At 53.5% G+C, this 26,036-nt stretch overlaps 1 protein-coding gene across 7 annotated transcripts in view; it reads right to left on the bottom strand.

Annotated features, from left to right (window-relative positions):
* Positions 1-390: 390 nt before the first annotated feature.
* Positions 391-26,036, bottom strand: part of PSD4 (pleckstrin and Sec7 domain containing 4) — a 44,775-nt gene continuing 19,129 nt past the window's right edge. For 6 of the 7 annotated variants that reach the window (XM_061432581.1, XM_061432584.1, XM_061432583.1 and 3 more), the window contains 16 exons: positions 17,726-18,811; positions 16,500-16,625; positions 16,123-16,201; positions 14,562-14,943; positions 10,711-10,887; positions 10,206-10,286; positions 9,950-10,062; positions 9,745-9,803; positions 9,485-9,574; positions 7,784-7,827; positions 7,265-7,425; positions 6,167-6,237; positions 5,911-6,074; positions 5,058-5,202; positions 4,677-4,820; positions 391-2,657 (listed from right to left, as the gene is read on the bottom strand). In XM_061432581.1, coding sequence (XP_061288565.1) covers positions 2,400-2,657; positions 4,677-4,820; positions 5,058-5,202; positions 5,911-6,074; positions 6,167-6,237; positions 7,265-7,425; positions 7,784-7,827; positions 9,485-9,574; positions 9,745-9,803; positions 9,950-10,062; positions 10,206-10,286; positions 10,711-10,887; positions 14,562-14,943; positions 16,123-16,201; positions 16,500-16,625; positions 17,726-18,811 — 3,180 coding nt within the window. In that variant the 3' untranslated portion in view covers positions 391-2,399. The remainder of the gene's footprint in view (positions 2,658-4,676; positions 4,821-5,057; positions 5,203-5,910; positions 6,075-6,166; positions 6,238-7,264; positions 7,426-7,783; positions 7,828-9,484; positions 9,575-9,744; positions 9,804-9,949; positions 10,063-10,205; positions 10,287-10,710; positions 10,888-14,561; positions 14,944-16,122; positions 16,202-16,499; positions 16,626-17,725; positions 18,812-26,036) is intronic. The other variant, XM_061432582.1, reaches the window with a different exon arrangement.

Here is a 26,036-nt window from a genome sequence, read left to right as displayed (position 1 = left end):
AACCTTTGCCTTCCCAGATAGTGGGAGGCCTGGCCTGGTGGGAGGCCTGACCTGGGCCACTATGGCCCTAGGGAAATGGAAGAGCCTGGTTCTGGTGATGGCCAGGAGCACCCAACTCATTACCTGTTCTTCTAGAGGCATAGCTGGCAGCTGGACACCTAGTGCTTGAGGCTTGGGAGATGCAAGCCCGCCCCCCAGTGGTCACATGTCATAACCGCAGCCTAACAACCCATCAAGCCTCCAGGCCAAACCCGGCTGGAGCAGCGCTGGACAGGGTGCACCCTAGCAGCCTGAAGCACCTGGCTTTGGAGACCTCCTGTGCCAAGGTGAAAGGGAGGTACAAGTTCTACAAGAGCAAAAAAGCATGGAAGCGTCACAGACATGCATGCATGCAAACAAACCTCTGCCTTTTATTCTGGTTTTGGAAATAAGGATACAGGTCAGTGAGGTCAAATAACCCACTCACAGCGGTTCAGCCTGTAAGCATCATTTGTGGGCCAAGTCACGTCCGCACGGCGCTAGTATACCACCCCAATCAAATGAGACAATTGGCCTCTGCCCATCAGAGTGGCCCATGGAGCCTTAAAAACACCCGTTGGTGCCTCTGACCCAGACCTACTGGATCCAGATTCCTGGGCATAGGATGCAAATGTCTCCAGTGCCACTCTATACTGTCAGTTGGGCGCCAGAGAACAGGATGGTCCTCTCCTAGAGGCCAGGGACATGCTTGATTCATGCCTGAATCTCACAGTACTGGCCCATAAAGGTACTTAATGTTATTGGAGAAGTGAAAGAATGAACCCATGAGTGGATGAATCAATGATTCTGAGGTCCCCTCCCGCTGTGACAGCCTATGTGACTCCTGCACACGATTAGCATGCTACACATTCACAGACATGCACACGCACACAGATACATACATGCACACACAGACCCACACACACAGACACGCACATGCACACACACGGCAAAGGAAACCCAGCCTGCCACCCTCAGGCAGGTGCCAGACGGTGGCCTCAGCTGCCTGCCCCTCCCAACCCCCTCACTGGCACACACCTCCTTCTTTACTGGCCTGTATTTATTGTGTACCCACTGGGTGCGTGGCCCAGCCACGGACAGACACTTGTTGGTGACCCTCAAGTGCCAGCCCCACCTGGTGGAGTTGCAGGCCCCCGTGTTGGTTACAGGCACGAAGGGGAGGGCAGGGCGGCAGGAAGGCTGGAGAGGCCGTGCATGCGTCAGCCAGCAGGCGGGTGGCGAGAGGCCCCTTTTGGCAGGCAGCCGGCTCTCACACTTGGCTGAACAGAGACAATGGTGGCTGCTTGGCGGCCCGGCCTCCTTCCCACAGGCAGAGCCTCGGGTCCTCAAGTGTCTGGAGAACAGCCCAGCTGGGATGCGGCCAAAGGGAGCACAAGGGGGCTTCCCAGGGAGGGTGGAAAGGGCCCCTGGGAGCAGGCTGAGGGAGGGAAGGGGTCCCTGAGTGAGTCCTGGAGCTTCCAGGGGAGGGGTTTGTGGGGAGGGAGCCAGGCCTTCACGGCCCCTCACAACTCTCCAGAGCCCCCAGGGGACACGGCATGCGTCACCACCTCTTACCCTTATCCTCCCCAAACCTGGAGCACCTCCTTCCCTGCTCTGGGGTGGCAAAGGCCCTTGTTACAGGGCTCTCTACTGAGCTGTGGGCACCCTCTCCCCTTACAGCCCTCGCTGACCACTGTTGGTTCCACTCTGATGATCAGCCATTGGCCATGGGAGGCAAGGCCTCTCTCATCTGCCCCCTATATGTGCAGGATGTAGGGAAGACCAAACAAAGGCAGGGGGCCCCAGAGCCAGCCTCACTGAGCCCTTGAACTTGCCGAGTCTCTGGTCCTGCCCAGAAGGCTGTTCCCCGAAGTGGACAGGGCCCATCTGGGGTCTCCCAGGACCTCTTCCAGCAAGTCACCTGATTTCCAGAGCAAGACCACTCCCAGTGCTGCAGCTTCCCTAACCTGTCTGTGCCAAGGTCTCTACGGCCCTGGTCTCTGTCCCTGAGGATGGGGGAGCTCACAGGGCCTCTGACTCAAAGACAGAGAGCCGAGCAACTCCCCAGGTCCAGGAAAGGTGTCCTCTGTGGCTTCTGGAGGGATGGAGGGTAGAATGGGATGAACTGTGGGAGCTGAGTCAAGTCTTTGACCTCTGTCCTCTCTTGGGAGCAGCCGGGGTGGGGGCAACAGTATCAGGAGAACTCCAGTGTGGTGAGTGAGGGAAGGAAGGGGGGACCACACTAGCGTATCCTTCCACAGGGAAGAGGCAGGGCCCCATCCTCAGCACGGACCCGATGATATAAGGCTATTCCTAGGGTTTCATCCCAAATCCACCGCAGGCCCAGGCCGCGGTGGGTAGTTGGTGAGGTGACCCTGGCTTCACAGTTGATTGCGGTTCCGTTTGGGGATGATCTTCCGGTAGGTTCTGCGCTCTGAGATGTTGCGCTTGACCTTGGCCGTGGTGGGGGCCTCATCCTGGTGCAGCGACGGGCTGGAGTGGGACTTCTTCAGGCTGGGCTTGGGCTCCTGCAGGCCTCCAGCCTCCCTCCCCAGCTGCTCCTCCCACAGGTCCAGGTCTTCCGACGGGCAGTGTAGACGGGCCACAAGCAGCTGTAGGTAGGTCTCATAGCGGGTTTTCTGGAACACATATGGGTCCCACTGCCTCAGCACCACCCCAGTTCCAGGTCAGGAGGGGGCTGGGATCACACAGACAGATCACACTGAATGATGCTACAGGGACAGAGACTTTAGAAAGAGGGCTGGGCCAACAGCTAGCATTCACTTGAACAGCGATCTCTGCACATCCTGTCCTTCCTCAGGTATCTTAGAGTTACACCCATCAGCCTGGCCCTGTTTGATACAGCCAACACTGCCTGGTGCTGTAACTAACATTTCCGGAGCACGTTACATCACTGAGACACTAAAAGATCCATAAGCCACTAGGCTAGAGATCTGTGCAGCACTGCACACAAACAGCACACATCTGTACGCAGCCCTCATTGAGTCTGAATAGCATTTTAACAACTGGCATCTGGAGAGCATGGCGCTAACTACCCTCATCTGCTTAACACTCCTCGGGCCCCCGTAACTAGCATCCTTCAGATACAGTTCCCACCCTCCAGCCCCCTGGGTCCTCATCCACGCCCTGGGAGGCTGGGTGGGAGTCATCGCTGTGCTTTATAAAGAGGGAGGGTCAGTGTTAGTCGATCAGTCATGTCTGACTCTGCGACCCCATGGACTGTAAGCTGCCAGGCTCCTCTGTCCATAAGATTCTCCAGGCAAGAATACTGGATTGGGCTGTCATTTCTTTCTCCAGGGGATCTTTCTGCCCCAGGGACTGAACCCAGGTTCTCCTGCATCGCTGGCAGCTTCTTTACCATCTGAGCCACCAGGTAAGCCCACCAGGGAGGGTCAAGGCCTTGCTAAAGGTCCCAGCGAAAGATTGGTCAGTGGTGGGGAATGGCTGGAGTGCTGCAGACAGGGCTGGATCCTATCAGCCACCCCTGGGACCTCGGGGAAGTGGCATGCTCACGGCTATGGATGCAGCCAACGCCCCAAGAGGAAGAGCTAGAAAGGGAGGTAGAGGATAGTGCAAGGCTAGTGGACACAGACAGGAGGTGACACTGACGCTTGCTCCCCTCTCCCCTCCCTGCCCCTGGGTGGCCTCTGCCCTCCTCTCTTGTCACGTTGCCCTACACCCCGCTCCTGCTGAATTTGGACGCAGGATTGGGGGTGGAGTGAGGAAAATATTTCAGCATCAGAGAGCTAACAAAGATCATTCCTTAGTTACGGCCATAAATGAGGCATGGATGTGATCAGGTCTCATGAAAGTATATCAGGTGTGAACAAGTTTAATCTCTCTGTGCCTCAGTTTCCTCATCTGTAAACTGAGGATTAGTGTCCTTACCCCAGAGTAGCTGGATGACTAAATAAGACAATCCATGCAACAAGCTTCAGAAATACTGCCTACTATAATAGTATTAGGTAGGTATGAGGGGAAATATATATTCTGTTAAAATATAGTTTTTCCAAGACTTCCCTGGCGGTCCAGTGGTTAAGACTCAGCACTCCCAATGCAGGGGGCATGGGTTAGATCCCTGGTTGGGAACTAAGCTCCCATGTGCCAAAAGGTGTGGCCAAGAAAATTATATATACATACATACATACATACACACACACACACACACAGTACATTTATATATATATAATAATATAATAATTGGGCCTCCCAGGTGGCTCAGATGGTAAAGAATCTTCCTGCAAAGCAAGGGACCTGGGCTTGATCCCTGGGTTGGCAAGATCCCCTGGACAGGGGAATGGCAACCCACTCCAGTATTCTTGCCTGAGAATCTCATGGACAAGGGAGCCTGGATGGGGGCCAAACTGAGCAACACACATACACACGAGTGTTACCAGACAAGCAGCTGCTGTGTTCCAAGAACAAGAGGTGAAGTGGCCTGAGAGCACACAGACACACACACTTGTGCAGGCGTGTGCACACATTCGTGTGTGTAGACCTTTCACACAGGGCTGGAGTTCTCACACAAGCGCCCCCGCCCCACTGCCCTGAGCGGCTGGGAGCCAAGGCTGCAAGGACAGCCACGGCCATGAGAGGGCGGCAGAGGGTCCAGGCGGAGGGTGAGACAGCGACCTCACCTCGTACTCCAGGTACTCCTTCCGCAAGCGGTAGTCTTCCAGCTCGCGGCTTCGGCCTCGCCGCTCGGGTAAGTTCCTCTGCAGATCCAGCAGGTCGTCAGAGGCAGCGTCCAGGCAGTTCTCGTGGGATCGATGCTGCTCCTCCTAGGAGCGGGAAGCGGTGCGGGGAGCTGTTTCAAGCCCTCCCTCTCTGTCCCCACCATCCCAAGACCTCCCCTCTCTGTTCCTGAGCCCAGGAGTACAGCTCCATCCTGACCCAGGGGCCCAGATGTTCAGCCCAGCTTTCTCGTAGGCCAGGTGCACAGCCTCTCATCTCCCTTCTAGTCCTCCAGGGTGTATCCCACCACCACATCCCGCCCCTCCTTCAGGCTCAGGTCTTACCAGGGAGCCCTGGGTTGGGCCCACGGGCAGGATGGGACGGACGAATTTGCGCTGGGAGCCCACCGCGGCAGGGAAAGGCGGAGCTGAGTGCGTGGCGGCGGCTAGATTGATGCGCGCGATCCAGGAAGTCATCTCCTGGGCAGTGCTGTGTGCAAAGAGAGCGGTCTGTCCCTTGGACCACAGAGTGCTAGCCTATCACCACCCTCCAGCCTCTGGTGGTCAGCTCAGGCACCCGGCTACAAAAGCCAGAAGTCCTGCCACTAGCTGAGGTGGTTGACCCCTGCTGGTGGTTTTTCTCACCCAACAGAGGCAAATTTGGGAAGGCAATAAGAGTTTATGTTTAGTTACTCACTCGTGTCCAACTCTGGGACCCCAAGGGCTATAACCCGCCAGGCTCCTCTGTTCATGAGACTCTCCAGACAAGAATACTGGAGTGGGTTGCCATGCCCTTCTCCAGGAGATCTTCCCGATCCAGGGATCGAACCCAAGTCTCCTGCATTGGCAGGTGGGTCCTTTACCACTGAGCCACCAGGGAAGCCCAATAGAGTTTACATCAAATGCCAAAAATGATCAAGTGTTCGTGGCTTCCTGGAATCCTCTGTTTGGAACTGAGAGGCTTAGTCCAACCTTCAAGGAAGAGGCGGTCCCAGGGGTGAAATGGGCTTAAGGCGGGGAATGGAAGCTGGAAGTTCCCTGCTCTCCACACTTCATGTGTATCTGGGACCCACCAGTGACACATCCCAGGTCAAGCCTGCACCTCCCTCCAGGGTGGGGCCAGCACCCGTCAGAGGATGAGAGGTTTACAGGAGGAAAGCTGGGGCCTTGCTATCGCCCATCCCCACCCCTGACTTACGGTGCCTGGAAGAGGTAGAGGCGCCAGTCGGCCGTGCGCAGCTGGAAGACATGTGGCTTCTTGGTGTAGTGGGTGGCGGGGGTGGCCAGTGAGTGGTGCACCCCCACCGGCTCATCCACCATCTGCCCCACCAAACTCTCCCCATCAAGGGCGTGGTCCTCTCCCTGCCACAGGGCAACAGGGGCTCAGAAAAGAGGTTTCCATCAGCTGCCCACCCTCCTACACTGCCCATCAGGGGTGCAGACACCCTCCCTACCTTCAGGAAGTAGAGGACCATCCCTCGAAGTAAGGTGTGGAGCATCTTCCAGCCACGCTTACCCCATGGCGCTACCCGGGAAGCAGAACACGAAGGTGGGTGATGATTCCCCCCTCACCACATCCAGACCCTCAGATGCACACCATCTCACCACCTCCAGTCCCTGCCCAGGGTGCACAGAAACACACAGAAACACACCAACACAACAAAACACAGCAGATGACAAGCAGGCAGTACTGTGTCTCACACACACGGGCAATCACGCTCAGACACCAAAACAGAGCTGCTTACGAACAGTAACACAAGTAGGTGCTCATCCAATCCAGCCCCCCTCAAACACGCTCACCCATAAGCACAGCTCTTCTGGGGCCTCTTTCTCGTCCCATCCAGAGAGACACAGGGGCTCAGAAGCTAGGGCTGAAGGCCTACTTCCCCATGGTCACCTCTTGGCCTTGCTCATGTGGCTTCTCACAACCAAATGCCAGTCCCCTAGCTGGTCACCACAGCCCCATCCACCTGGTATCCCATTCCTGCGCTGGTCATGTGGCTCCCTGCTCCAGAGCCCTCAACGGTCTGCAGGATGAAGCCCAGTGCACCCCGCGCTGTCTTTTCTCTCACACCCCACCCTGTGCTCTTTGCCTGGTGGGGCTCTCTCTGCAAATAACCAGACCCTCTTTTCCTCCAAGGTTCAGCTCAGAGACCATCATGTCCCAGAAACCTTAACTATCCTGTCTCCCACATTCTACCCCCAAACAAAAACAGAAGCCTCACCCTCCTCCACACCCCATACCCCATCGAGACCTCCCTGTATCACACAGCTAGCTCTTCTGTTTATCCCAGACACTGCCTTGTTTGTCTAATTCCCACCTTAGCACAGAGGCCCAGGGGGCGGGGGATCCCTAGGTTTGTCTTGTCTCTGCATCACCTCCCCCACCCCCGCTTACAGTCACTACTGAGGAAGGACCATGGGCTGCCCATCCTCCACCCATGCCATCTCTCTGCACACCCGCACACACATCGGCTCAGGACATCGTGTTCCTGGGCAGGGCGCTTTGCACACACTGGTTGACAGATATACGACAACAGGTAGACACTCACTCTTCTTGCCATCCGCATCCTGGTGCATCTTCCGGGCCAGGAAGCCCTGCTTGTAGGTGGGCACTGTGGGGTCCTGGGCCAGCTGGAGGAAAGGGTTGCTCATCTTGCCAGCTGGGGGAGACAGCTGGGCCTTCTCGGGCCTGGCTGCATCTTCTTCATCCCTGGGCATCAAACAATTGGGCTGGGGCTGCTTAAATGGGCAAAGGCCACCAGGAGGCACCCCTGCCTCAGGACCCCACCCTCTCTCTTGCTGGGCAGCCACACCTCAGGACCCCCTAAAAGAAGCCCTCCTTCAAGGTCAGCCCATCAGTTCCTATTATCCCTATGCCCTCATGGCCTCTGGCTCCTCCAGGTGTTACATGCCCCCCTGCACCCTCTCTGAGACCGGCCTGATGCCCTGCCTCTGACTCCACCCATGCAGAGGTGAGCATTGTCCGGGACCCTGAACTCTCCCACTCAGCTGGGCGGGAGGAGGGCAGGCGGGAGAGAGGGTGGGGAGGGAAGATGGGTCTCACTTACACGGCCCACTCGAGCTTCTCACTTCGGATAGACCAGTAGAGGGCCTGGAACAGAAACACACAGCTGGACCGGAGAGCCTCAGGCCAGGGGGCCCATACTCTGCCAGAGGTAGCATGGGCATGCTGCCACCTCCATCCCAGTATTGCTGCCCTTCTGCCCTGGGCAGCAAGCAACCCATGGATCCATGCAAGCAGGCAACAATTTATCAGGCATTTGCCATGTGCCGGGCACTGTGCTGGGGGCTGGAGACACAAGGGTGAACAAACCAATCCTTGAGCTTTTCTTTGTTTGTGCTCAGTGTGACCAACTCTTTGTGACTCCATGGACTCCAGCCTGCTGTGTGTGTGTGTGCTTAGTCGCTCAGTCGGGTCCAACTCTTTGTGACCCGATGGACTGTAGCCCGCCAGGCTCCTCTGTCCATGGGGATTCTCCAAGCCATACTGGAGTGGGTTACTATGCCCTTCTCCAGGGGACCTTCCCAACCCAGGGATCAAACCCAGGTCTCCCGCATTGCAGGCAGATTCTTTACTGTCTGAGTCATCAGAGAAGCCCATAGCCTGCCAAGCTCCTCTGTCCGTTAAGATTTGCCAGGCAACAATACTAGAGCAGGCAGCCATTTCCTCTCCAGGAGAGCTTCCCAACCCAACGATTAAACCCAGGTCTCCTGCATTGCAGGTGGATTCTTTACCATCTGAGCCACTAGGGAAGCCCTTTCCTTGAATTTAGTGAGGCCTGAACTAGTTCCCTGAAGGGGAAATGAATCACCCACATACCATCCTGCCCAGAGGGATGTGAGGCAGCAGGAATGCCTCACTACAGAGCAGTCAGCATTTGGTGAGTGAGTGAATAAACGAGATGCCATGACTTTGAAATGATATGACCGAGAGTGCGCATGTCCACAGGGCTGGCTGGCTGGCTTCTGGAGCTCTGGCCACACCTAGTGGTGGTGCCAGATAGTAAGTGTTCAGTTAATGTTCGCTGAATAGACGGGAGAATAAATGCTGTGACTGCTTATGAAAGCAGCCTGTGTGCCAGGACTAAGCACTTGACCACCTTAATTTCATCGTGGTAACAACCCTGCAAAATGGTCACTCACCCTGGGAGAACTTGCCTCGGCCAAAGTGTAAGCTGCCCAAGGCTAGAATGCAAACCCTGCAACCTCTGCTCCTGAATCATAGCTCCAGACTTTCACCACGTGAAGCTTTACACGAAGGACCAAAATCCAGTGCTTCTCAGACTTCACAGGCCTAAGAGTTACCCAGAGGCATAACGGAACAATGTAGGGACCCAGCCGAGATTTGATTCAGTGGATCCAGGCCAGGGGGATGTGAATTCACACAAGCTGATACATTTCAAGGGGACACTGATGCCGCAGGCTGGGCAGTATCACTTTTAGTTCCCTTCAGTAAAGAAGGCCTGTTCTAGGATTTCCCTGGCAGTCCAGTGGTTAAGACTCCATGCTCCCATTGCAGGGGGGACAGGTTCGATTCCTGGTCAGGGAACTAGATCTCACACGCCACAACTAGAAGATGTTGCTTATTGGTGACAAAGATCCAGGACAGTCAAATAAATAAATAAGGAATTATGTTTTTAAAAAGGCATGTTGTCTGAAGGATGTCTTGGCAGAGCCAGGCCCGGGCTCATGTTCCCCTTGGGACAGTGAGCTGAGGCTCCAGGCCCCACGTGGACCCCGTGCCGTACCTTGAGCAGTTCTTTGGGGAAGTTCCCGCCGTCCCGCAGGCCATTCAGGTTGGTTATGAATTCCTGGCAGCTCATGCTCTTCCCAATGTTCTGTGGCCAGAACACGTGAAGAGGGGGGCAGCTGGCACACATGTCCCACTCCAGCAGCACGACCCCCAGCTGGCCACCCCGAACCTCCCCTGGGTCCCCAGGGCCCTCCCCGACCCCATCCCGGGCCTTGGTCGTGGCTCCCCTCTCCCAAGACCCCCACAGGCTCTCACCTGTCCATGCAGGTCCGTGTTAAGGAGCATGATGGCACAGGTCAAGGTGTGCACGCAATCTGCCCCCGCAGAGAGAAAAGGCCGTTGGAACCGGGACTCCTGCATTGCCTCTGCCCACCCTGGGTGGGGGGACCTCCCCAGTGCTTCTGGGCCCCCATGAGTACACTCCCACCAGTCACCACCCAGTAAACCAGCCCCTCCCTACCTACTGAGGAGAAAAGCCCGGGGTTGCAGTGATGGAAGCGCTTGGAGAACTGGTAGAGGATCCGCTCTCGTTCCTGGGTCTCCCCACTGAGCACCAGGGCCTGGAGGAAGCCCCTGGAAGGAGGGCCCAAGTCCAGGCAGAGCCCGGCAGCCTGAGCTCGGGGCCAGCCAGAATCCAGCCTCTGCTGGTGGTGCTTCCCCCACCTCCCCGCCACGCTGGCCATCCCTCCTTCCCAGAGAAGGCCCCCAGGTGTTACCGGAGTGCACGGTCCAGGCTCTGGCCTCCGAACTGGAAGAAGGACAGGTACGCCTCAGCCACGGCCCTGCTAAAGTCATTGCTGCAGAAGGAAAGTGGGGATGAAGCCTGGGTGGGGACTGGCGGGCCTCCTGGGGCCTGACAGGGGCTGGGGGTGCGATCAAAGGAAAGGCACAGCCAGGGTGGACCCTGGGGCCCGAGAGGGCACTGGCAGCCCCTGGGACCCCATCGGCGCTGAGTGGGAGGGACATGGGGTTGGGGTAGGGGAGGCAGGTGGCCAGGTCTGGCGGCTCTAGGCAGGGACTGAGGGTGGTCCAATGTGACTAAGAGAAAGAGACAGGCACAGCAAGGGGCTGGGGGTGAAGGGGAGAGGGTGCGGCGGACAGGGCAGGAGTGAAGGCATGAGAGGCCAGCGGTGGGGGGACACGGGCAGCAAGGATGGCCCATCAGTGGTCCTTCCCATCCTGACCAGACATCCAGCCTTGCTTGAGTTCAAAACCCCTTACTTCTTCCTCAGGTAGGCAGCCACTTCAGACTTCCGGAAGCCCTCCAGGTGATAGAGGCGAGAGGCCAAGTTCCAGGCCACCTTGTCAGTCCTGACGCCATTCGCCAGCTTGTCTCCAGCCGGGAGCCTCTGGCCTTCCTCTGGGGGTGGCACTTGGGGCATAGGGCTCCCAGGAAGCCTGTGAAAGTCCATCAGTGTCCTCAGGCTCCCATTTGGGATGGAGACAAAGGGCTTCTGGGTCAGGTGTCCGTGAGGTCAGTTGGGGCGGTAGGGGGCAGTAGTGCTCAGAGTCCATGCCCAGAGCTCAGGGCGGGAGCTGGGGCTACCTTCTACCCCTAGGGAAGAGTCTGGGTCACAGCCCGCCTGACCTGACCTGGGCACCAGGAGGGCAGTATCCACACCAAGCCAGCAGGAGCTGGAGCTGAGCTTGGTGCCAGCACGTTCTCAGGTAAACCGCAGGGATGCACTGAGCCTAATTCCCCTTGGTGGCAGGTGCAGCCCTCTGAAGACCCTGGTGGCACTGAATCCATCCCAAGGAGGGGTAGGATTACCTCCCCAAACCCCAGCAGCCATCTGTGTCCCTCACCTCTCCTGCCCTCCCCATCATGCCTCCTTGCCCTCCTTCCCTACCCCCAGCTCCAGCCTCCACTCCTAGATCTGCAGCCAAGGATGGTGTAAGGATGAGGCGAGAACCAGAAGCTAGACTGGCTTTAGGGATGGTGATAGCTGGGGTTGCCATAGACGTGGTTTCCAACCCTTGCCCTCCTATACCAGCTTCCCTGTCATATAGAAGGGTCTCACTGCAGGGGCTTGGATGGGGACCTACAAAGGTGAACAGGCCCAGGAGACCCCCGGGCAGACTTAGGGAACACTCAGAACCTCAGAAGTCACCAAGACCAATCTCCATCTGACTCCTGCCCTGTCCCCGCAACACTGCAACCAAGTACTGGGGTATCCTTGTTATCATCATCCAGGTTGCTTCCCAGGTGGCTCAGTGGTGAAAAGTCTGCCTGCCAACGCAGGAGACACAGGCTTGATCCCTGGGGCAGGACGATCCCCTGGAGGAGGAAATGGCAACCCACTCCAGTATTCTTGCCTGGAAAATCCCATGGACAAGGGGAACCTGGGCGGGCTGCAGTCTATGGGGTCACAAAGATTCAGACACGACTAAGCGACTGAGCACATGCGAGCACGCGTCATCCAGGTTACCATAGTTAGGGAGTTGTACAGAGAAGGAAAACTTTTCACAACACGAAAGTGTTCACCAATGGACTATCCACTTATAAAATTCGGCTGGGCTTAGTAGTCCTCTCCATGTGACACAAATGTATGTCTCTGCCCCCATCTGGGTCAGTGACTTTGCTGGTAATTTCTCCCTACTTCCTGAGGCTCATCTGCATCCAACAAGGTAAACATAATGGAAATCAACTGAAAAGTGACATTACAAATGTTGACGAAAAAACATAGGATGTTATGAAGTCCATGAAAGTAATACTGGAAGATTCCAGGGGTCACTTGGGACGCCAGAGACAAGTACAGGAACAGGAAGGGTTATTCCAATGAACAACTGAGAAGGAGGAAGTAAAAATAATGATATGCTTATCACATGTAAAGGGAACTACTTGGGGGACTTCCTGAGAGGTCCATCGGTTAAGACTTCACACTTGCAATGCAGAGGGCACAGGTTCAATCCCTGCTCAGGGAACTAGATCACACACACCTTATGGTACAGCCAAAAAAATGTAAAGAGAACTACTTGGATAATCAGCTGATGAAGCCCTCAAATACTTTTACCAACATGACCAAGTCAATTAGTGTTGTTACTAAAATAACATCTAGATAGGGAGGCACTTTGAGGGGAAAAAACCCCACAAAGCAAATATAATCTGTTATGGAACTGTATACTTTAAATGGATGGATTGTATGATACGTGAATTATATCTCAATAAAGCTGTTATTAATCTTCCCAACCCAGGGATTGAACCTGGGTCTCCTGCACTGCAGGCAGATTCTTGACCATCTGAGCCACCAGGGAAGCCCAAAATAAAGTAATAAATAGACCTTTATTACCTCACTATGAAAGTTAAAGATGAGTGAATGACATCTCACTGAGCCAGCAAATTAGGCTAGGAAAATTAACTTTCTATATTGTATTAAATATAAGATTAAATAAATTTATTTCTGTAATATTTAGTGTGGTTTACCAAGAAAAGCATCAGTTAAACCTTTTTCATTATCTACTATGAAAGTATGGCTCGCATTTTAGGTAGATTTACTTTTATTTGGGGTTGAATCAAGGTTAATTTCTGGCACAATGAACGCTCTCTTTTCAGATACTGAGAGACTCTTCTGATTACTCTGAACATCTCCAGAGACCACGTATATTTCCAGCAGTGGAAGAAAGATGCTTCTTTGGTTTCTGATACTGCCTGAGGTTCACCATCACTCAATGACATTAAGATCGGAGTGGAGTTAACCTTCCAGTTAGTGTAACACTTAAACCATCACTGGTGTTCCCTGATCTCTTTCACCTGACCTCAATTTGGCCAACAAAATCCCTTTTCCATGGAGAGATCCTAGAGCCTGACAGGCTTCACGCAGTATCCTTGGGGCAGGAGGACATTTAGGTGGATTTCCAGGTGGCCTATTCCTACCTCAGCTCACAGTTCTGGGGTCGTTCAATCCTGCTATGGACCCCAAGATCCACCATTCCTTTGGTACCAATCAAACCTTTCCCTGCTACTCTGTGAGGGAGAGAGATCTAAGTCAGCACTCTGAGCCTCCCAGTCACATCTTCAAATTCATAGTAGCACGTAATCCCCATACCACTAGCTCTGACCGTCTCTCTTCCCAGACCTGCCTCGCATGACCCCCATTTTTCGCACACATGGTCCTGGCCAGGTTCACTGCACAAGCCCCTGGTCATCTCCTGTTGTCTGGTCGTGGACATGTCTCCCTGGCTGTCCCTTGGCACATGTGAGTCCTGCCCTATGTGTATGACCGCCCGCTCTTTGGTTTCTTGCGCTTCCAAACCCTCCAGTCTATAATCCCAGCTTACATATGTTCTATGCTAGGTCCCAGTGTGCGTTTCTCATGTCACCTCACACAAGTCAGAATGGCTATCATCAAAAAGTCTACAAACAATACATGCTGGAGAGAACATGGAGAGAAAGGAACCCTCCAACGCTGTTGGTGGGAGTGTAAATTGGCGCAGCCACTATGGAGAAAAGTACGGAGTTTTCTTAAAAACCTAAATATAGAGTTACCATATGATCCATCAATCCCAGTCCTAGGCATACATTTAGAGAAAGCCATAATTCGAAAAGATATATGCACCCCAGTGTTCACTGCAGCACTATGCACAATAGCCAAGACATGGAAGCAACCTAAATGTCCACTGATGAATGGATAAAAAGATGTGGTATACACATATATACACCTACACACAATGGAATATTACTCAGCCATACAAAAGAATAAAATAAGCCATTTGCAGCAACATGGATGGACCTAGAGATTATCATACTAAGTGAAGTCAGACAACTATTGTATGCTACGACTTCTATATGAAGTCTAAAAAAAAAAAGATACCAATGAATTTACTCATAAAACAGAAATGGAAAAAAACTTATGGTTACCAAATGGGAAAGAGGGGTAAGAATAAATGAGGAGTTTGGAATTAACATATACACACTATTATATATAAAACAGATAACCAGTAAGGACCTACTGCAATAGCACAGGGAACTAGTCTTAATATTTTGCAATAACCTATAAGGGAAAAGAATCAGAGTGGGTATTCTTAAATGCCTACATAATTAGGAAGCAGAGGGCGGTTAGAATGACACTTACGTTTTTGCAGAAGTCAGGCAAGCGTCAGGCTGGCTGGCTCCGGCCTCCGCAGTCCTGGCGGGGCTTAACTTTACTTCCTTCCCTTGGGTTGGGGCCTCTCCTGCCTCCTCTTTTTCCAGGGAACCTGGCTCTGCCCCATCTGTCTCCAGGAATGAAGGGCTTGGAGCATCTAGTGTCCACTCGGGAAGAACACTGCCTGGGGGATGGCCCTGCAGCCGCAGGCTGCCTTCCCGGGAGGAGACGGGGCTGGGCAGGGAGTTGGGGCCTCTGACCCCAGACTCAGGGCTGCTGGGCTCCGGCGAAGAGGCTGGGCTCCCCCAGGGGTGGCCAGGGGTCACGGTGCAGGGAGCAGACTCCTGGACACACTCTGTATCCTTGTCACCTGAGAAAGAGCATGGAATGAAGCTGGCATGGGGTGAGGGGTAGGCTGCGGGCCAAGGGGCCTGGCAGAGCCAGGGAACAGCCTGGGCTGTCATCGCTAGCAGGTCCCCCCTCTCCTACCCCCCCGAGCTCCTCCCTGAAACTGCACATTCTGTCCCTGGTCATGGGGCAGTGACCTCCCACACATGGGGCAGCAGGCAGAAAACTCCAGCCCCAAGGCAACCAGGGGTTCAAGGTTGCTAAACCATGAAGATCCAGGAATCCAAAAGGCTGGGTCTTTTGTCGTTGTTGTTCAGTCGCTAAGTCATGTCTGACTCTTTGCGTCCCCATGGACTGCAGCACACCAGGCTTCCCTGTCCTTCACCATCTCCCAGAGCTTGCTCAGACTCATGTCCATTGAGTTGGTGATGCTATTCAACCATCTCATCCTCTGTCATCTCCTTCTCCTCCTACCTTCAATCTTTCCCAGCTTCAGGATCTTTTGCACATTTCATATTTACTCTATGAGATGGTATTTTACTTAATTTATTAAAAAAAAATTTATTCATTTACTCTATGAGCATTTTATTTTTTTTTAATTTTAGTCTTCATTTACTCCAAGAGATGGGTATTTCATTATTTATTTTTTTTAATTTACTTTTAATTGGAATATATGGGGGTGGCAGGGGATGAGATGGTTAGATAAGCATCACCCACTCAGTGGACATAAATGTGAGCAAACCCCAGGAGACAGTGAAGGATAGGGAAGCCTGGCGTGCTGCAGTTCATGGGATCACAAAGAGTCGGACACAACTTAGCGACTGAACAATTGGTTTACAATGTTGTGTTGGTTTCTGCCGTACAACAACATGAATCAGCTGTAGGTATACATATGTCCCCTCCCTCTTGAAACTCCCTCCCACTCCCCACCCCATCCTGTCCCTCTAGTTGTCACAGAGCACTGGGTTGAGCTCCCTGTGTTATACAGCAACTTCCCATTAGCAGAGATGGGTATTTTAAAACCCATTGTATTGACGAGGTTACAGAGGCAGATACAGGGTTTAACCCCAAGTCTGTCTGGTTCTAATACAATACAAGGGGACCCCTTAATGACACCCCTGGGATCCAAGAATGATCTTTGTCCCCACTCCCGATCAAGACCCCAACCACTTGATTTCCCAGACCCCACACTGGATCTCACCTCTGTCCTGGGAGCTAAGAGGCCCTGTGGGCCAGGAAGGAATGACCTTGGTTGGCCAGCCCTGGGTGCTGGGCCCAACCTGTTGAGAAAGATAGAGGTACATCCATGAGGCCTGGAGACACTGAGAGGTGTAGGGGGCAGTGCAGGAAGGGGAAGATGGGGAGGGAAGCAGGACTATAAGTTTACAGGGCCCTCCCTTCCAGCTGTCCTCCCCTATCCCAGACCACACTCCCTGATCTGGGCCTCAGATCAGTTATGGGCACCCTGGATGGGACCCCCATCCTAGGCGGGCTGGTGCTGGGCCCCGGAAATCACAGGGCTCACGTTCCCTCTTTACAGATGGAAAAGGTGAGGCCCAGAGAGGGGAAGTGACTTGCCCAAGGTTGCACTGGATGTGTGGCGGGGCTGCCGTTATATTCCACATGTTCTGTCTCCCAGCTCAGTGTTTTGTCCACACAGGATGCTGCAGGCAAGGCAGGGTCAAGGCTGTCTCTCAGAGAACTCTTAGGGAAGAAAAGGAGGAGAGATTTGCCCCAGGGAAACTGCTTCCAGGGCCTTTCCCACATCCCTCTGGCCTCAGGGCCTCATCCATGCTCACTGATTTCTAGTCATCTCTGCTCTGTCTGCTCAGAATGGGCCCTGCTTCCCATGGTCCTGCTCAAGAAGAGGCTGTGTTGGAGGGAAGGTCAACAGCCCCCAGACACTGGGCTGGGCTCTGTCATCCCAGATAAGAGCAAACTGCCAGCCCCCAGGACAGAGCTCCCAGGCTTCCCTCTGAGGACCTCAGGGGCCCTGGAGCAACTAGGTCCTAGAACACATGTCTCAAAACAGCCACAACTGCCCCCTACTCCACCCCAGCCTGTGGGTGGAGGGGCCTTGCCAGTGTTCACAGTTCCTCAGATCTTGGGGTCAGAGCTCTTCCCCATTGTTCTCTGGGATCACAGAGATTAGAATGTTACAGCCTGGCTCTGCCATCTTGAGTCTCCTTATCTCTTAAGCAGAGGCCTCCCTGGGGAAAAAAAAGTGCTCACATAATTTGTCCCTATAACTTGTGCTAGTTGATATCAAGGACCTCTGCCATTGTCCTGGGGGCCTGAGCTGGTGAAACTGAATTCGATGAAAGATGCTAAAAGTAACAAAATGCTGCAATCTCTCCCAAACAGAGAGGACTCTTAAAGGAGACATCTCCCCACCGGGAGAAGAGGTCACCCCTGCAGGTTGACCCCTGCTCTGTTACAGTTGGGACCTTCTTCGAGGTGGGAGGCCAGAGTCTAAAGACTGGCCTGGAACATGCTGCAACGGGAGGAGCTATTTGTTCTCTAAATGTGTCCAGACGCAGCGCCTTAGATCTGGTGAGATGGAGACATTTGTGCCTTAACAAATGTCATCTGCTTAACAACTGAGCGTTGCCGTCGTGCTCAGCTGACATCACGGCTCCTGTAAAATTCCCTCTACTTCTGAAGGCCACCCTGGGCCTGCCTTTCTGCTCTGTTGCTCACCAAAAGGAAGAGAGTTCTGGGCCCAGTGATGGCAGAGGAAGGTCCTTCCTTCTGTCCATGTCCCCAAGCACAGCCCAAGGGTGGGTTCTCAGGGCTCAGTTTACCTCGGTCTCCTCCTGGCTGGAAGGTGCTGCGGGAGCCCCCTCGGGGGTGTCCACCATGACCCAGGAGAAAGAGTGTGGCCTGTAGGTGGGCACAGGGAATGGAGGGGTGGTGTGCCCGCTGGACTCTGCTGTGCTCTCCCCCAAATCCGGCTCACCGCCCAGCTCCCAGGGCACTCTGCCTTCTGAGGGTGGAGGCTCCAGGGTCTGTGGGCTCTGGGACCCAGTCCTCACATCTACATAGGAGTCCGAGAAGCCCCAGGAAAAGTGCGTTTCAGATGCACTAGTGTCCGAGCAAGGGCTCTCCAGGAAAAGCGGGTTGTCAAAGAAGATGCTTTCCTCCTCGGCACTCCACTCAGGAGACAAGTCCAGCGTGCCCTCCCTCGGCCATGCTGGCTTCTGGGGCTCCCCTTCTGGCCCACTGCTATCGTCCTCCGAGGCCTCATTTGCATCCGGGGGTGGGCTGGGGAGGAGGCCCGAGTTCCGGGGGCCAACTGGGCTGGAGGGAAAAGTGGGGAGGTCGGCAGGGGCCGTGGGAATGCAGCATCTCAACTCAGCTCTGAGCCCTTCTGTCTTCTCCAGCTCCTCCTCCAGGTCTAGCACGCACATCTGGGCCTGCAGGATCCCTGCCCAGAACACCACCTGCGTGGACGTGCTCTGGCTCTGCCCTGGGCTCCCCAGAGGCTGGTTGTCCCTGGGAGACCCGGGGGAGGTGGTTTTCTGTCCTGCCCATTCCTGGGAAGAGCCGCTCCCCAGGTGCATGGGCTCTGGGCTGGAGCCCTGGGGACAAACATCAGGCCTCACAGCATCAGGAGGGTCAGAGGCCCACGTCTGCTCCCCGTGAGGTTCGAGAGGCTCAGGGTGGCCACAGGTCTCCCCTAGGTGGGCTTCCGAGTGGGGTTGCAGGTTGTCTCCCAAACAGATGTCGAGGGTTTCCACGGGTCTGGGGTGGCCACAGAGTCCGTCGTCGCCCATTATCCAATGAGCGTAAGCTGCGTTAGAGCCTTCAGGAACATCCGCCTTCACAAGCCCATTGTGTGGATTAGAGGGAGCGCTGGCCAGAGGGGCGACCGGGACCCCACATGTACCCTGGAAGTACCCAAAGCAAAGTCAGGTTAGCACTGGGCTGTCAGCCCCTGGAAGCACACAAGTGGCAAGTTACATATGGTTTTGAGTGCCTGCCACATCTACAGCCCAGGCCAAGGGCGACTGCCCTCGACACAGAGGCAGGGGTGAGGAGTGTACCATACATGCTGTCTGACCCATGATCTCAACTGCCTGTACCCATGGGGGCACCTGCCCCAAAGACACTCAGCTGTTGGCTGAAGGTGGCTCCCATGGCTGAGCTGAAAAAGGTGAACTGAGCACAGCAGAATCTTCTTTGGGGTACATGGATTGGAGAATGTTGAGGCTGACAATGTTGGTAGCAAGAATAAAAGTCACAAATGTCTCAAATTAGCAGGAAAGCAGAGGCAAACCAAAAAAAAAAAAAAAGACATGGAAACCAATGTATGTGGGAACCAAACAGTCAAGGACTAGAGGTGAAAGGAATGAAACAGACAAGAGAGAAGCAGGCAGCCAGGGAAGAAAGGCCATGGCCAGTCTTGTTTCCACTTCCCGAGGCTCCAGCCTTCGGGGCCTGCATCCTTGCAACAATGAACCGGCCAATTCTCAGTTACAGCCATGCAGTCTGGCCTAGGTGGAACCAGGAAGAGGAGCACCAACTAAGCTCAGCCTGGGCTCCTGCAGGGAGGCGGGGTGGGCTTCAGCCCACAGGGAAGACCCAGGCCGCATGGGGAGGAGACCACTGCCTTCTTGGTGACTTGGGGGGGTGTGGGTGGAGAAAGCTGGGGATGTCCAGCCATGTTCCCCTGGGGCTCTACCACATCTGTTCAGAGCTGCTCAGTGCATCAGCTACACTGGCACTCTGGGTGGGGCCTAATGGGATGCAGCCCAGGATTTTCACAGGGAATTTTCTAGAAGACATATCTCCATCCCCTGCGTGTGGACTCCAGGTACACAGCTTTTGGGAGTGGCTCTACTGCTTCAGCGGAGAAGGCGATGGCAGCCCACTCCAGTACTGCCTGCAGTTCAGGAGACCCTGGTGGGCTGCAGTCCATGGGGTCGCGAAGAGTCGGACACGACTGAGCGACTTCACTTTCACTTTTCACTTTCGTGCATTGGAGAAGGAAATGGCAACCCACTCCAGTGTTCTTGCCTGGAGAATCCCAGGGATGGGGGAGCCTGGTGGGCTGCCATCTATGGGGTTGCACAGAGTTGGACACAACTGAAGCGACTTAGCAGCAGCTACTGCTTCAGAACAACTGTCCTGTTCTGAACCTGTGGACACTGTGAAACTCGTAACTGGACCCGTTTCCCTCCCAGTACTGGCCCTCAGGAAGTGTAGGTTAAATCTGCAGGCCCTATGCATCCATTTCCAGGATTAAATGCACCCCAGGGGACTTTCCTGGTGGTCCAGTGGCTAAGACTCCGTGCTCCCAATGCAGGGGGCCTGGGTTCAATGCCTGGTCAGGGAACCATATCCCACTTGCTGCACCTAAGAGTTCACAAGCTGCAACTAAAGCTCCCACTTGCTGCAACTATTTCTTGGTGCAGTCAAATAAATAAAAATAGAACAATAAATGCAGCCCAGACCACACCACATCTTTCATTTTCCCTTTGCCTTACTTTCCTCACTAATATATGTCTACTTGGAGGACTGTGTATACATTAAGCTGGTTTTTGATTTCCCAGTACCCACTGTCCACCTACTTCACTGTCCACCAGAAGACACTCAAGAAGACACTCAATAAGGGGGAAGTTTCAGAGACAGGGAACCAAGGCTGGGTGGGGTCCTATTGTTTAAGGTCACCAAGACAGCACAACTGGATACTGTTCCTTCTTTCAGGAGGTGCCAGAGAAAAATGAGACAGGACCAGCGTGAATTTCAGTTTCTTATTCCCCTTGACAGCATCCTCCAAAAAGTCTCTCAAAACCAGAATCCTTTTCTGGGTTTTTACTTCTCCCTCTGTCCCAACCCTCACATCCCTCACTGTGAGCACAGCAAGAATCTGTAATTGCCGATCTGTGGCCTCGGGACTCTGAAGCTTTAGGCCCAAGGAAGGGCCGATTTACCACTGAGTTCTCAGCTGGCCTCCCCAGTAGACTGGAACTTCCCAAGAGCTGAGGCCACTTCTTACTTTCAGTCTTGTATTTGATGCTCTGAATCCAATCAATTTGAAATCTGCTCTTACTATGGGTCTCCAACTCTTTTAGCTCAGCCTCAGTCATCATCTGGGACTTTCCTCGTGGTTCAGATGATAAAGAATCTGCCTGCAGTTCAGGAGACCCAGGTTTGATTCCTGGGTAGGGAAGATCCCCTGGAGAAGGGAATGGCAACCCACTCCAGTATTCTTCCCTGGAGAATCTTATGGACAGAAGAGCCTGGAGGGCTACAGCTCATAGGGTCACAAAGAGTCAGACATGACTGAGCGATTAACATTTTCACTTTCAGTCATCATTTGAGCATCTTCCTCTCCACCCCGTACCTTCCCCAGGTTAAAGGCTGAGGACTCATACGGTTCACTCTTAAGTCCTCGGCTGGCCTCAGGGTCAATCCCTGGCTCCCCACAAGCAGCTGTCCATTTTCAACTCTTCCCCTCTCTGGGTGAGACCCCTGCTATGATCCTATCTCCAAGGGGGAGAGAACAAGTGAGGTCAGGACCCACCATCTATATTTGGGTAACCCCTCTGGAGCCAACCCCCCCCCCCAGGCCTTCCTGGAGAATGACCAAGTATAAATAAAGAGGTCAGACACCGCCCCCCTGCAATGCACACACACACACTCGGCAGGCTTCTCAAGGAAACAGCCCTTGAGACTGTTAGTTGCTCAGTCATGTCTGACTCTCTGCAACCCCATGGCTCCATGGACTGTAGCCCACTAGGCCCTTCTATCCATGGAATTCTCCAGGAAAGAATATTGGAGTGGATAGCCATTCCCTTCTCCAGGGGATCTTCCTGACCCAGGGATCGAACCTGGGTCTCCTGCATTGCAGGGAAATTCTTTACTGTCTGAGCCACCAGGGAAACAACTCCTACGGTATGGGAAACTCAGGAAATAGCTCCATTTATGAGACAGAGAGCAGAGGTGCAGGGAAGCACCTCCATCACAGACACCTGAACTCGGGGCACCCCTAGCTCCCTTCCCACACCCCTTGACCATCCCTCCCTGCCAAGACCTGGTCTGTTTGTGTCCAGCAGGCTCCCCTCCTGAGATGCCCCCTCTCCAGTCCTCACTCCTCCACACATTTTATCTGACGTGTTTGTCTTCCTTAGGAGCGCATCCCTGTGGGTACCACAGCATTCTGCCTAAATGACTTCAACTCCTCTCCTCTTGTTAGTGAATTGCTTGACAGCCAAGTTAAAATGACAATAATGGGAATGGGAAATTATGGGCAGGGGGTCAGAGGAAAGTGTGCCCTGCAATTTTTAATAAGACAGGGGTTCCACACGTCCCTCTTTGCCAAAGTGCTCAGTCACTCAGTTGTATCCTACTCTTTGCAAGCCTGTGGACTGTAACCCACCAGGCTCCTCTGTCCATGGCATTTCCCAGGCAAGAATACTGGAATGTGTTGCCATTTCCTACTCCAGGAGATCTTCCTGACCCAAGGACCGAACTTGCATCTTGGTGTCTCTTGCATTTGCAAGTGGATTCTTTACCACTGAGCCACCAGGGAAGCCCTTATAAATAAACTTGTATATGAAGCAAAGAAGACATACAGGTAAATGTTAATGACCATGCTAGACATAAATGAGGATTGGCTTGGCCTTCCCAGAAGAAATGGGGTCTTCCTCCATGGATTCAAAGGGAAAGAAAAATCAGAGAAGTTGTAGCAGCTTTCCAAAGACCAAAGGGAACAGATAGCTGGGGCCTGAGGGGACGGAAGGGCCTGAAGGAGGTGGGGTGGGGTCTGGGGGAAGACAGACAGATCCAGCACATGGTGGGGAAAGAGGTATGCCTGCACACCACCCCCTTCTCTCTCGTATTTCAGAGCATATACTCCATTGTGTAATTTCTAGCGTGTCAACCCACCTGGTTCTCACTTGCCTCCCCTCCCCAGAAGGAGGTACTTTGTGTTTTTTGCTATCACTATCTCCTACGGAAATGCTACCCCTAATCACTTTAGTGACAAACTGTGTGAGCCTCTTGATGAAAGTGAAAGAGGAGAGGGAAAAGTTGGCTTAAAACTCAACATTCAGAAAACTAAGATCATGGCACTGGTCCCATCACTTCATGGCAAATAGATGGGGAAACAGTGGAAAAAGTGACAGACTTTATTTTTTTGGGCTCGAAAATCACTGCACATGGTGACTGCAGCCATGAAATTAAAAGACGCTTACTCCTTGGAAGGAAAGTTATGACCAACCTAGACAACATATTAAAAAAGCAGAGACATTACTTTGCCAACAAAGGTCCATCTAGTCAAAGCTGTGGTTTTTCCAGTAGTCATTTATGGATGTGAGAGCTGGACAAGAAAATAGGCTGAGCACCAAAGAATTGATGCCTTCGAACTGTGGTGCTGGAGAAGACTCTTGAGAGTCCCTTGGACTGCAAGGAGATCAAATCAGTCAATCCTAAAGGAAATCAACCCTGAATATTCATTGGAAGGACTGATGCTGAAGCTGAAACTCCAATACTTTGGCCACCTGATGCAAAGAGCTGACTCATTTGAAAAGACCCTGATGCTGGGAAATATTGAAGGCGGGAGAAGGGGAAGAGAGGATGATATGGTTGGATGGCATCACTGACTCAATGAACATGAGTTTGAGTAAACTCCGGGAGTTGGTGATGAAAAGGGAGGCCTGGCGTGCTGCTGTCCGTGGGGTTGCAAAGAGTAGGACATGACTGAGTGGCTGAACTGAATTGAACTGTGTATACCCACTCCAGCTGCCAAGTGTGAGGGGGCACAGCGTTATCCTCTAGTTCCAGCGGTTAGAAAGCTGAGGGTGAGTGTGGACTGGAGAAGCTCAGGATCACTCATGAGACACCTGAGGTTACAGAGCCTGGTGGCAGGTGTCCTGGTTCCAGGCAGACAGGTCCACGTGGGTGCACACAACCTCTAGGCAGAGTTGCCACATTTAGCAAATACACAACAGAAGATGCCCAATATTGGGAACATATTTACACTGAAAATCGACTCACTTCTCTGAAATTTAAATGTAGCTCTGGACTCTATTATATCTGGCAACTCAACTCATGTCGAGCGCACCCATCTCAGTAGGGTGTCACTCAACTAGCTTGTGCTTTGCAGCTCAGACCTCAGGCCTGCCAGTCACCCCCTGGGTGAGGCAAGTGGTGACATTGCCCTCCTACTCATAAGGAAACAAGGCTCAGAGAGCTTCAGAAATGTGCCTGCGTAGCTCAGCTGGTGGGTGGGCAAGCTGGGGTCTGATCCAGGTCTGTGGCTCCCTTTAGCAGCATTTTCTTTCCATCCATAAATCAATTCCTTTGGGTATTCATGGATTGAACAAAGCATGAATTTCTTCTGAAGTGGAGTCACCTGAATTCACCTGTTTCCCCCACTGTCCAGGGCAGGGCCTGCCTGACTCAGAAGTGACACTCCAGACATGTTTGTGAAAATAAGAGGAAAGATGGAGAGATGGATGGATGGAGGGAGGGAGGGAGGGATGATGGATGGATGGATAGATGGAGGGATGAATGGATGAATAGAAGGATGGATGGACGAATGGATGAATGGATAGAGGGGTGGAAGGAGGGATGGATGAATGGATGGGTAGGTGGATGGATCCTCAGAAAGCTCCCTCCTTACAACCACACTACAGGACTGGGGAGACTGAGGCTTGGAGAAGATTTAGCATCATTATGACACGAAGACGTTCCCCTAAGGGCAAGTCTGGCCATGAGCGAATCACACCTTACTCCCAGGAAGCCCAGCGCCCTAAGGGCAGAGCTTTCCCAGAAGTGGTTCTCACCAGGCCAGTCCAGCAGCCAAAACGTCCATCTGGGTCCTGGCTCTGAGGAGGAAGCTGGACTGAGAGGAAGAAAGTTCAGGACCCATTCAACCACCTTGTCTATGATCCTCACTAGAAATGTAAGTTGACTGAGTCTCTGTCTGTCTCTCCCACTCTCTTTCCCTCTCCCCACCCACAGCACCCCCCCACCTTCTATTGCTTCTCACTGAATGAAGGGACAGAATGACCTGAGGGGTGAGGTCACTTCTTATGACCAACATGGCAGTCCCACCAATCACCTGGGAGAGAGCAACCTGACCGAGCAGGGATAGAGAGTCAAGGGTCAAAGGTGGAGACCAGTCTCTGTTTCCTGGAGGTAATATGGCACCTCTTAGGCAGAAGTGGGCCAGGAACTGGGGAGCAGAGCCCAGGTCTCATGCATCTAGAATTTTCTTGGTTTATTCCCGCCCCCACCCTTTGTATTTAGTGTTACCTCTTTTAAAATGGCTCAGGTATCTTAATCAGAACAAAGGAGGGAGAAAGTGTCCAACACGTGTCTCTTAGCTGGGTTCCGTCACCTTTGAAAGGAGCGGCCCTTCATGTCTCTAAGCACCATGATGGGTCAGGAAGCTTAAGGAAAACTTCTGGGAGAAGTGGGGTGGCTCTTTGGAATCCAAGAAAATGCTCTGAGTCCAGAAGCCAGTGAGGGGAAGGATTGGGGAAGGAGCGGAGGATGGGGGAGGGATGGGAGAGAAAGGGTGCTCCACTGGGCGGCCCACAGGGCTCCTGTCCAGAGCGGAGTGACCACTGCTGGGGCTGAGCCTGTATTAGCTGATTGGAGGTAAAGGACACAGAACCCGAAGCTGGGGGACCAAGGGGTCATAAGTCCCTTCTACTCTCACCTAACCTCTCCCCCCAGCTTCAAGGCAAGGTTTTTTCCATCTTGGGGAAGGAAGGAGCCCAGATGTCACCTGGATCATCCTATTGAGAGTGGGTTCTCTTTTCACCCCCTGCTTGGGCACAGAGCCTGTGCCCTGAGGTGCTGAAGGCCACGGGAGGCCAGGGGAGAGCCTGTCCAAGGGGGACAGGGGACAGCACGAGTGTCACACATTCAGCCCCTACTTGCCATAACCTGGAGGCTCACAGCCTAGTCTCAAATCCTAACTACCACTGACCAGCCACATAACTCTGGTCCAAAACTTCACCTGGCTCCTTGCCTATGAAAGAAGGAAATAAGACGGATAAGTTTTCTCAGGAAGTTTGCTAGAAAATGGGAGCAGGGGCTTCCCTGGTGGCCCAGGGGATAACAATCCACCGTGCAATGCAGGGGACACCGGTTTGT

The sequence above is a fragment of the Bos javanicus genome, chromosome 11 (assembly GCF_032452875.1).
Source record: "Bos javanicus breed banteng chromosome 11, ARS-OSU_banteng_1.0, whole genome shotgun sequence".
Lineage (NCBI taxonomy): Eukaryota > Metazoa > Chordata > Mammalia > Artiodactyla > Bovidae > Bos > Bos javanicus.
Note: the sequence above shows the minus strand (reverse complement) of the source record. Positions and strands in the feature narration are given on the sequence as shown.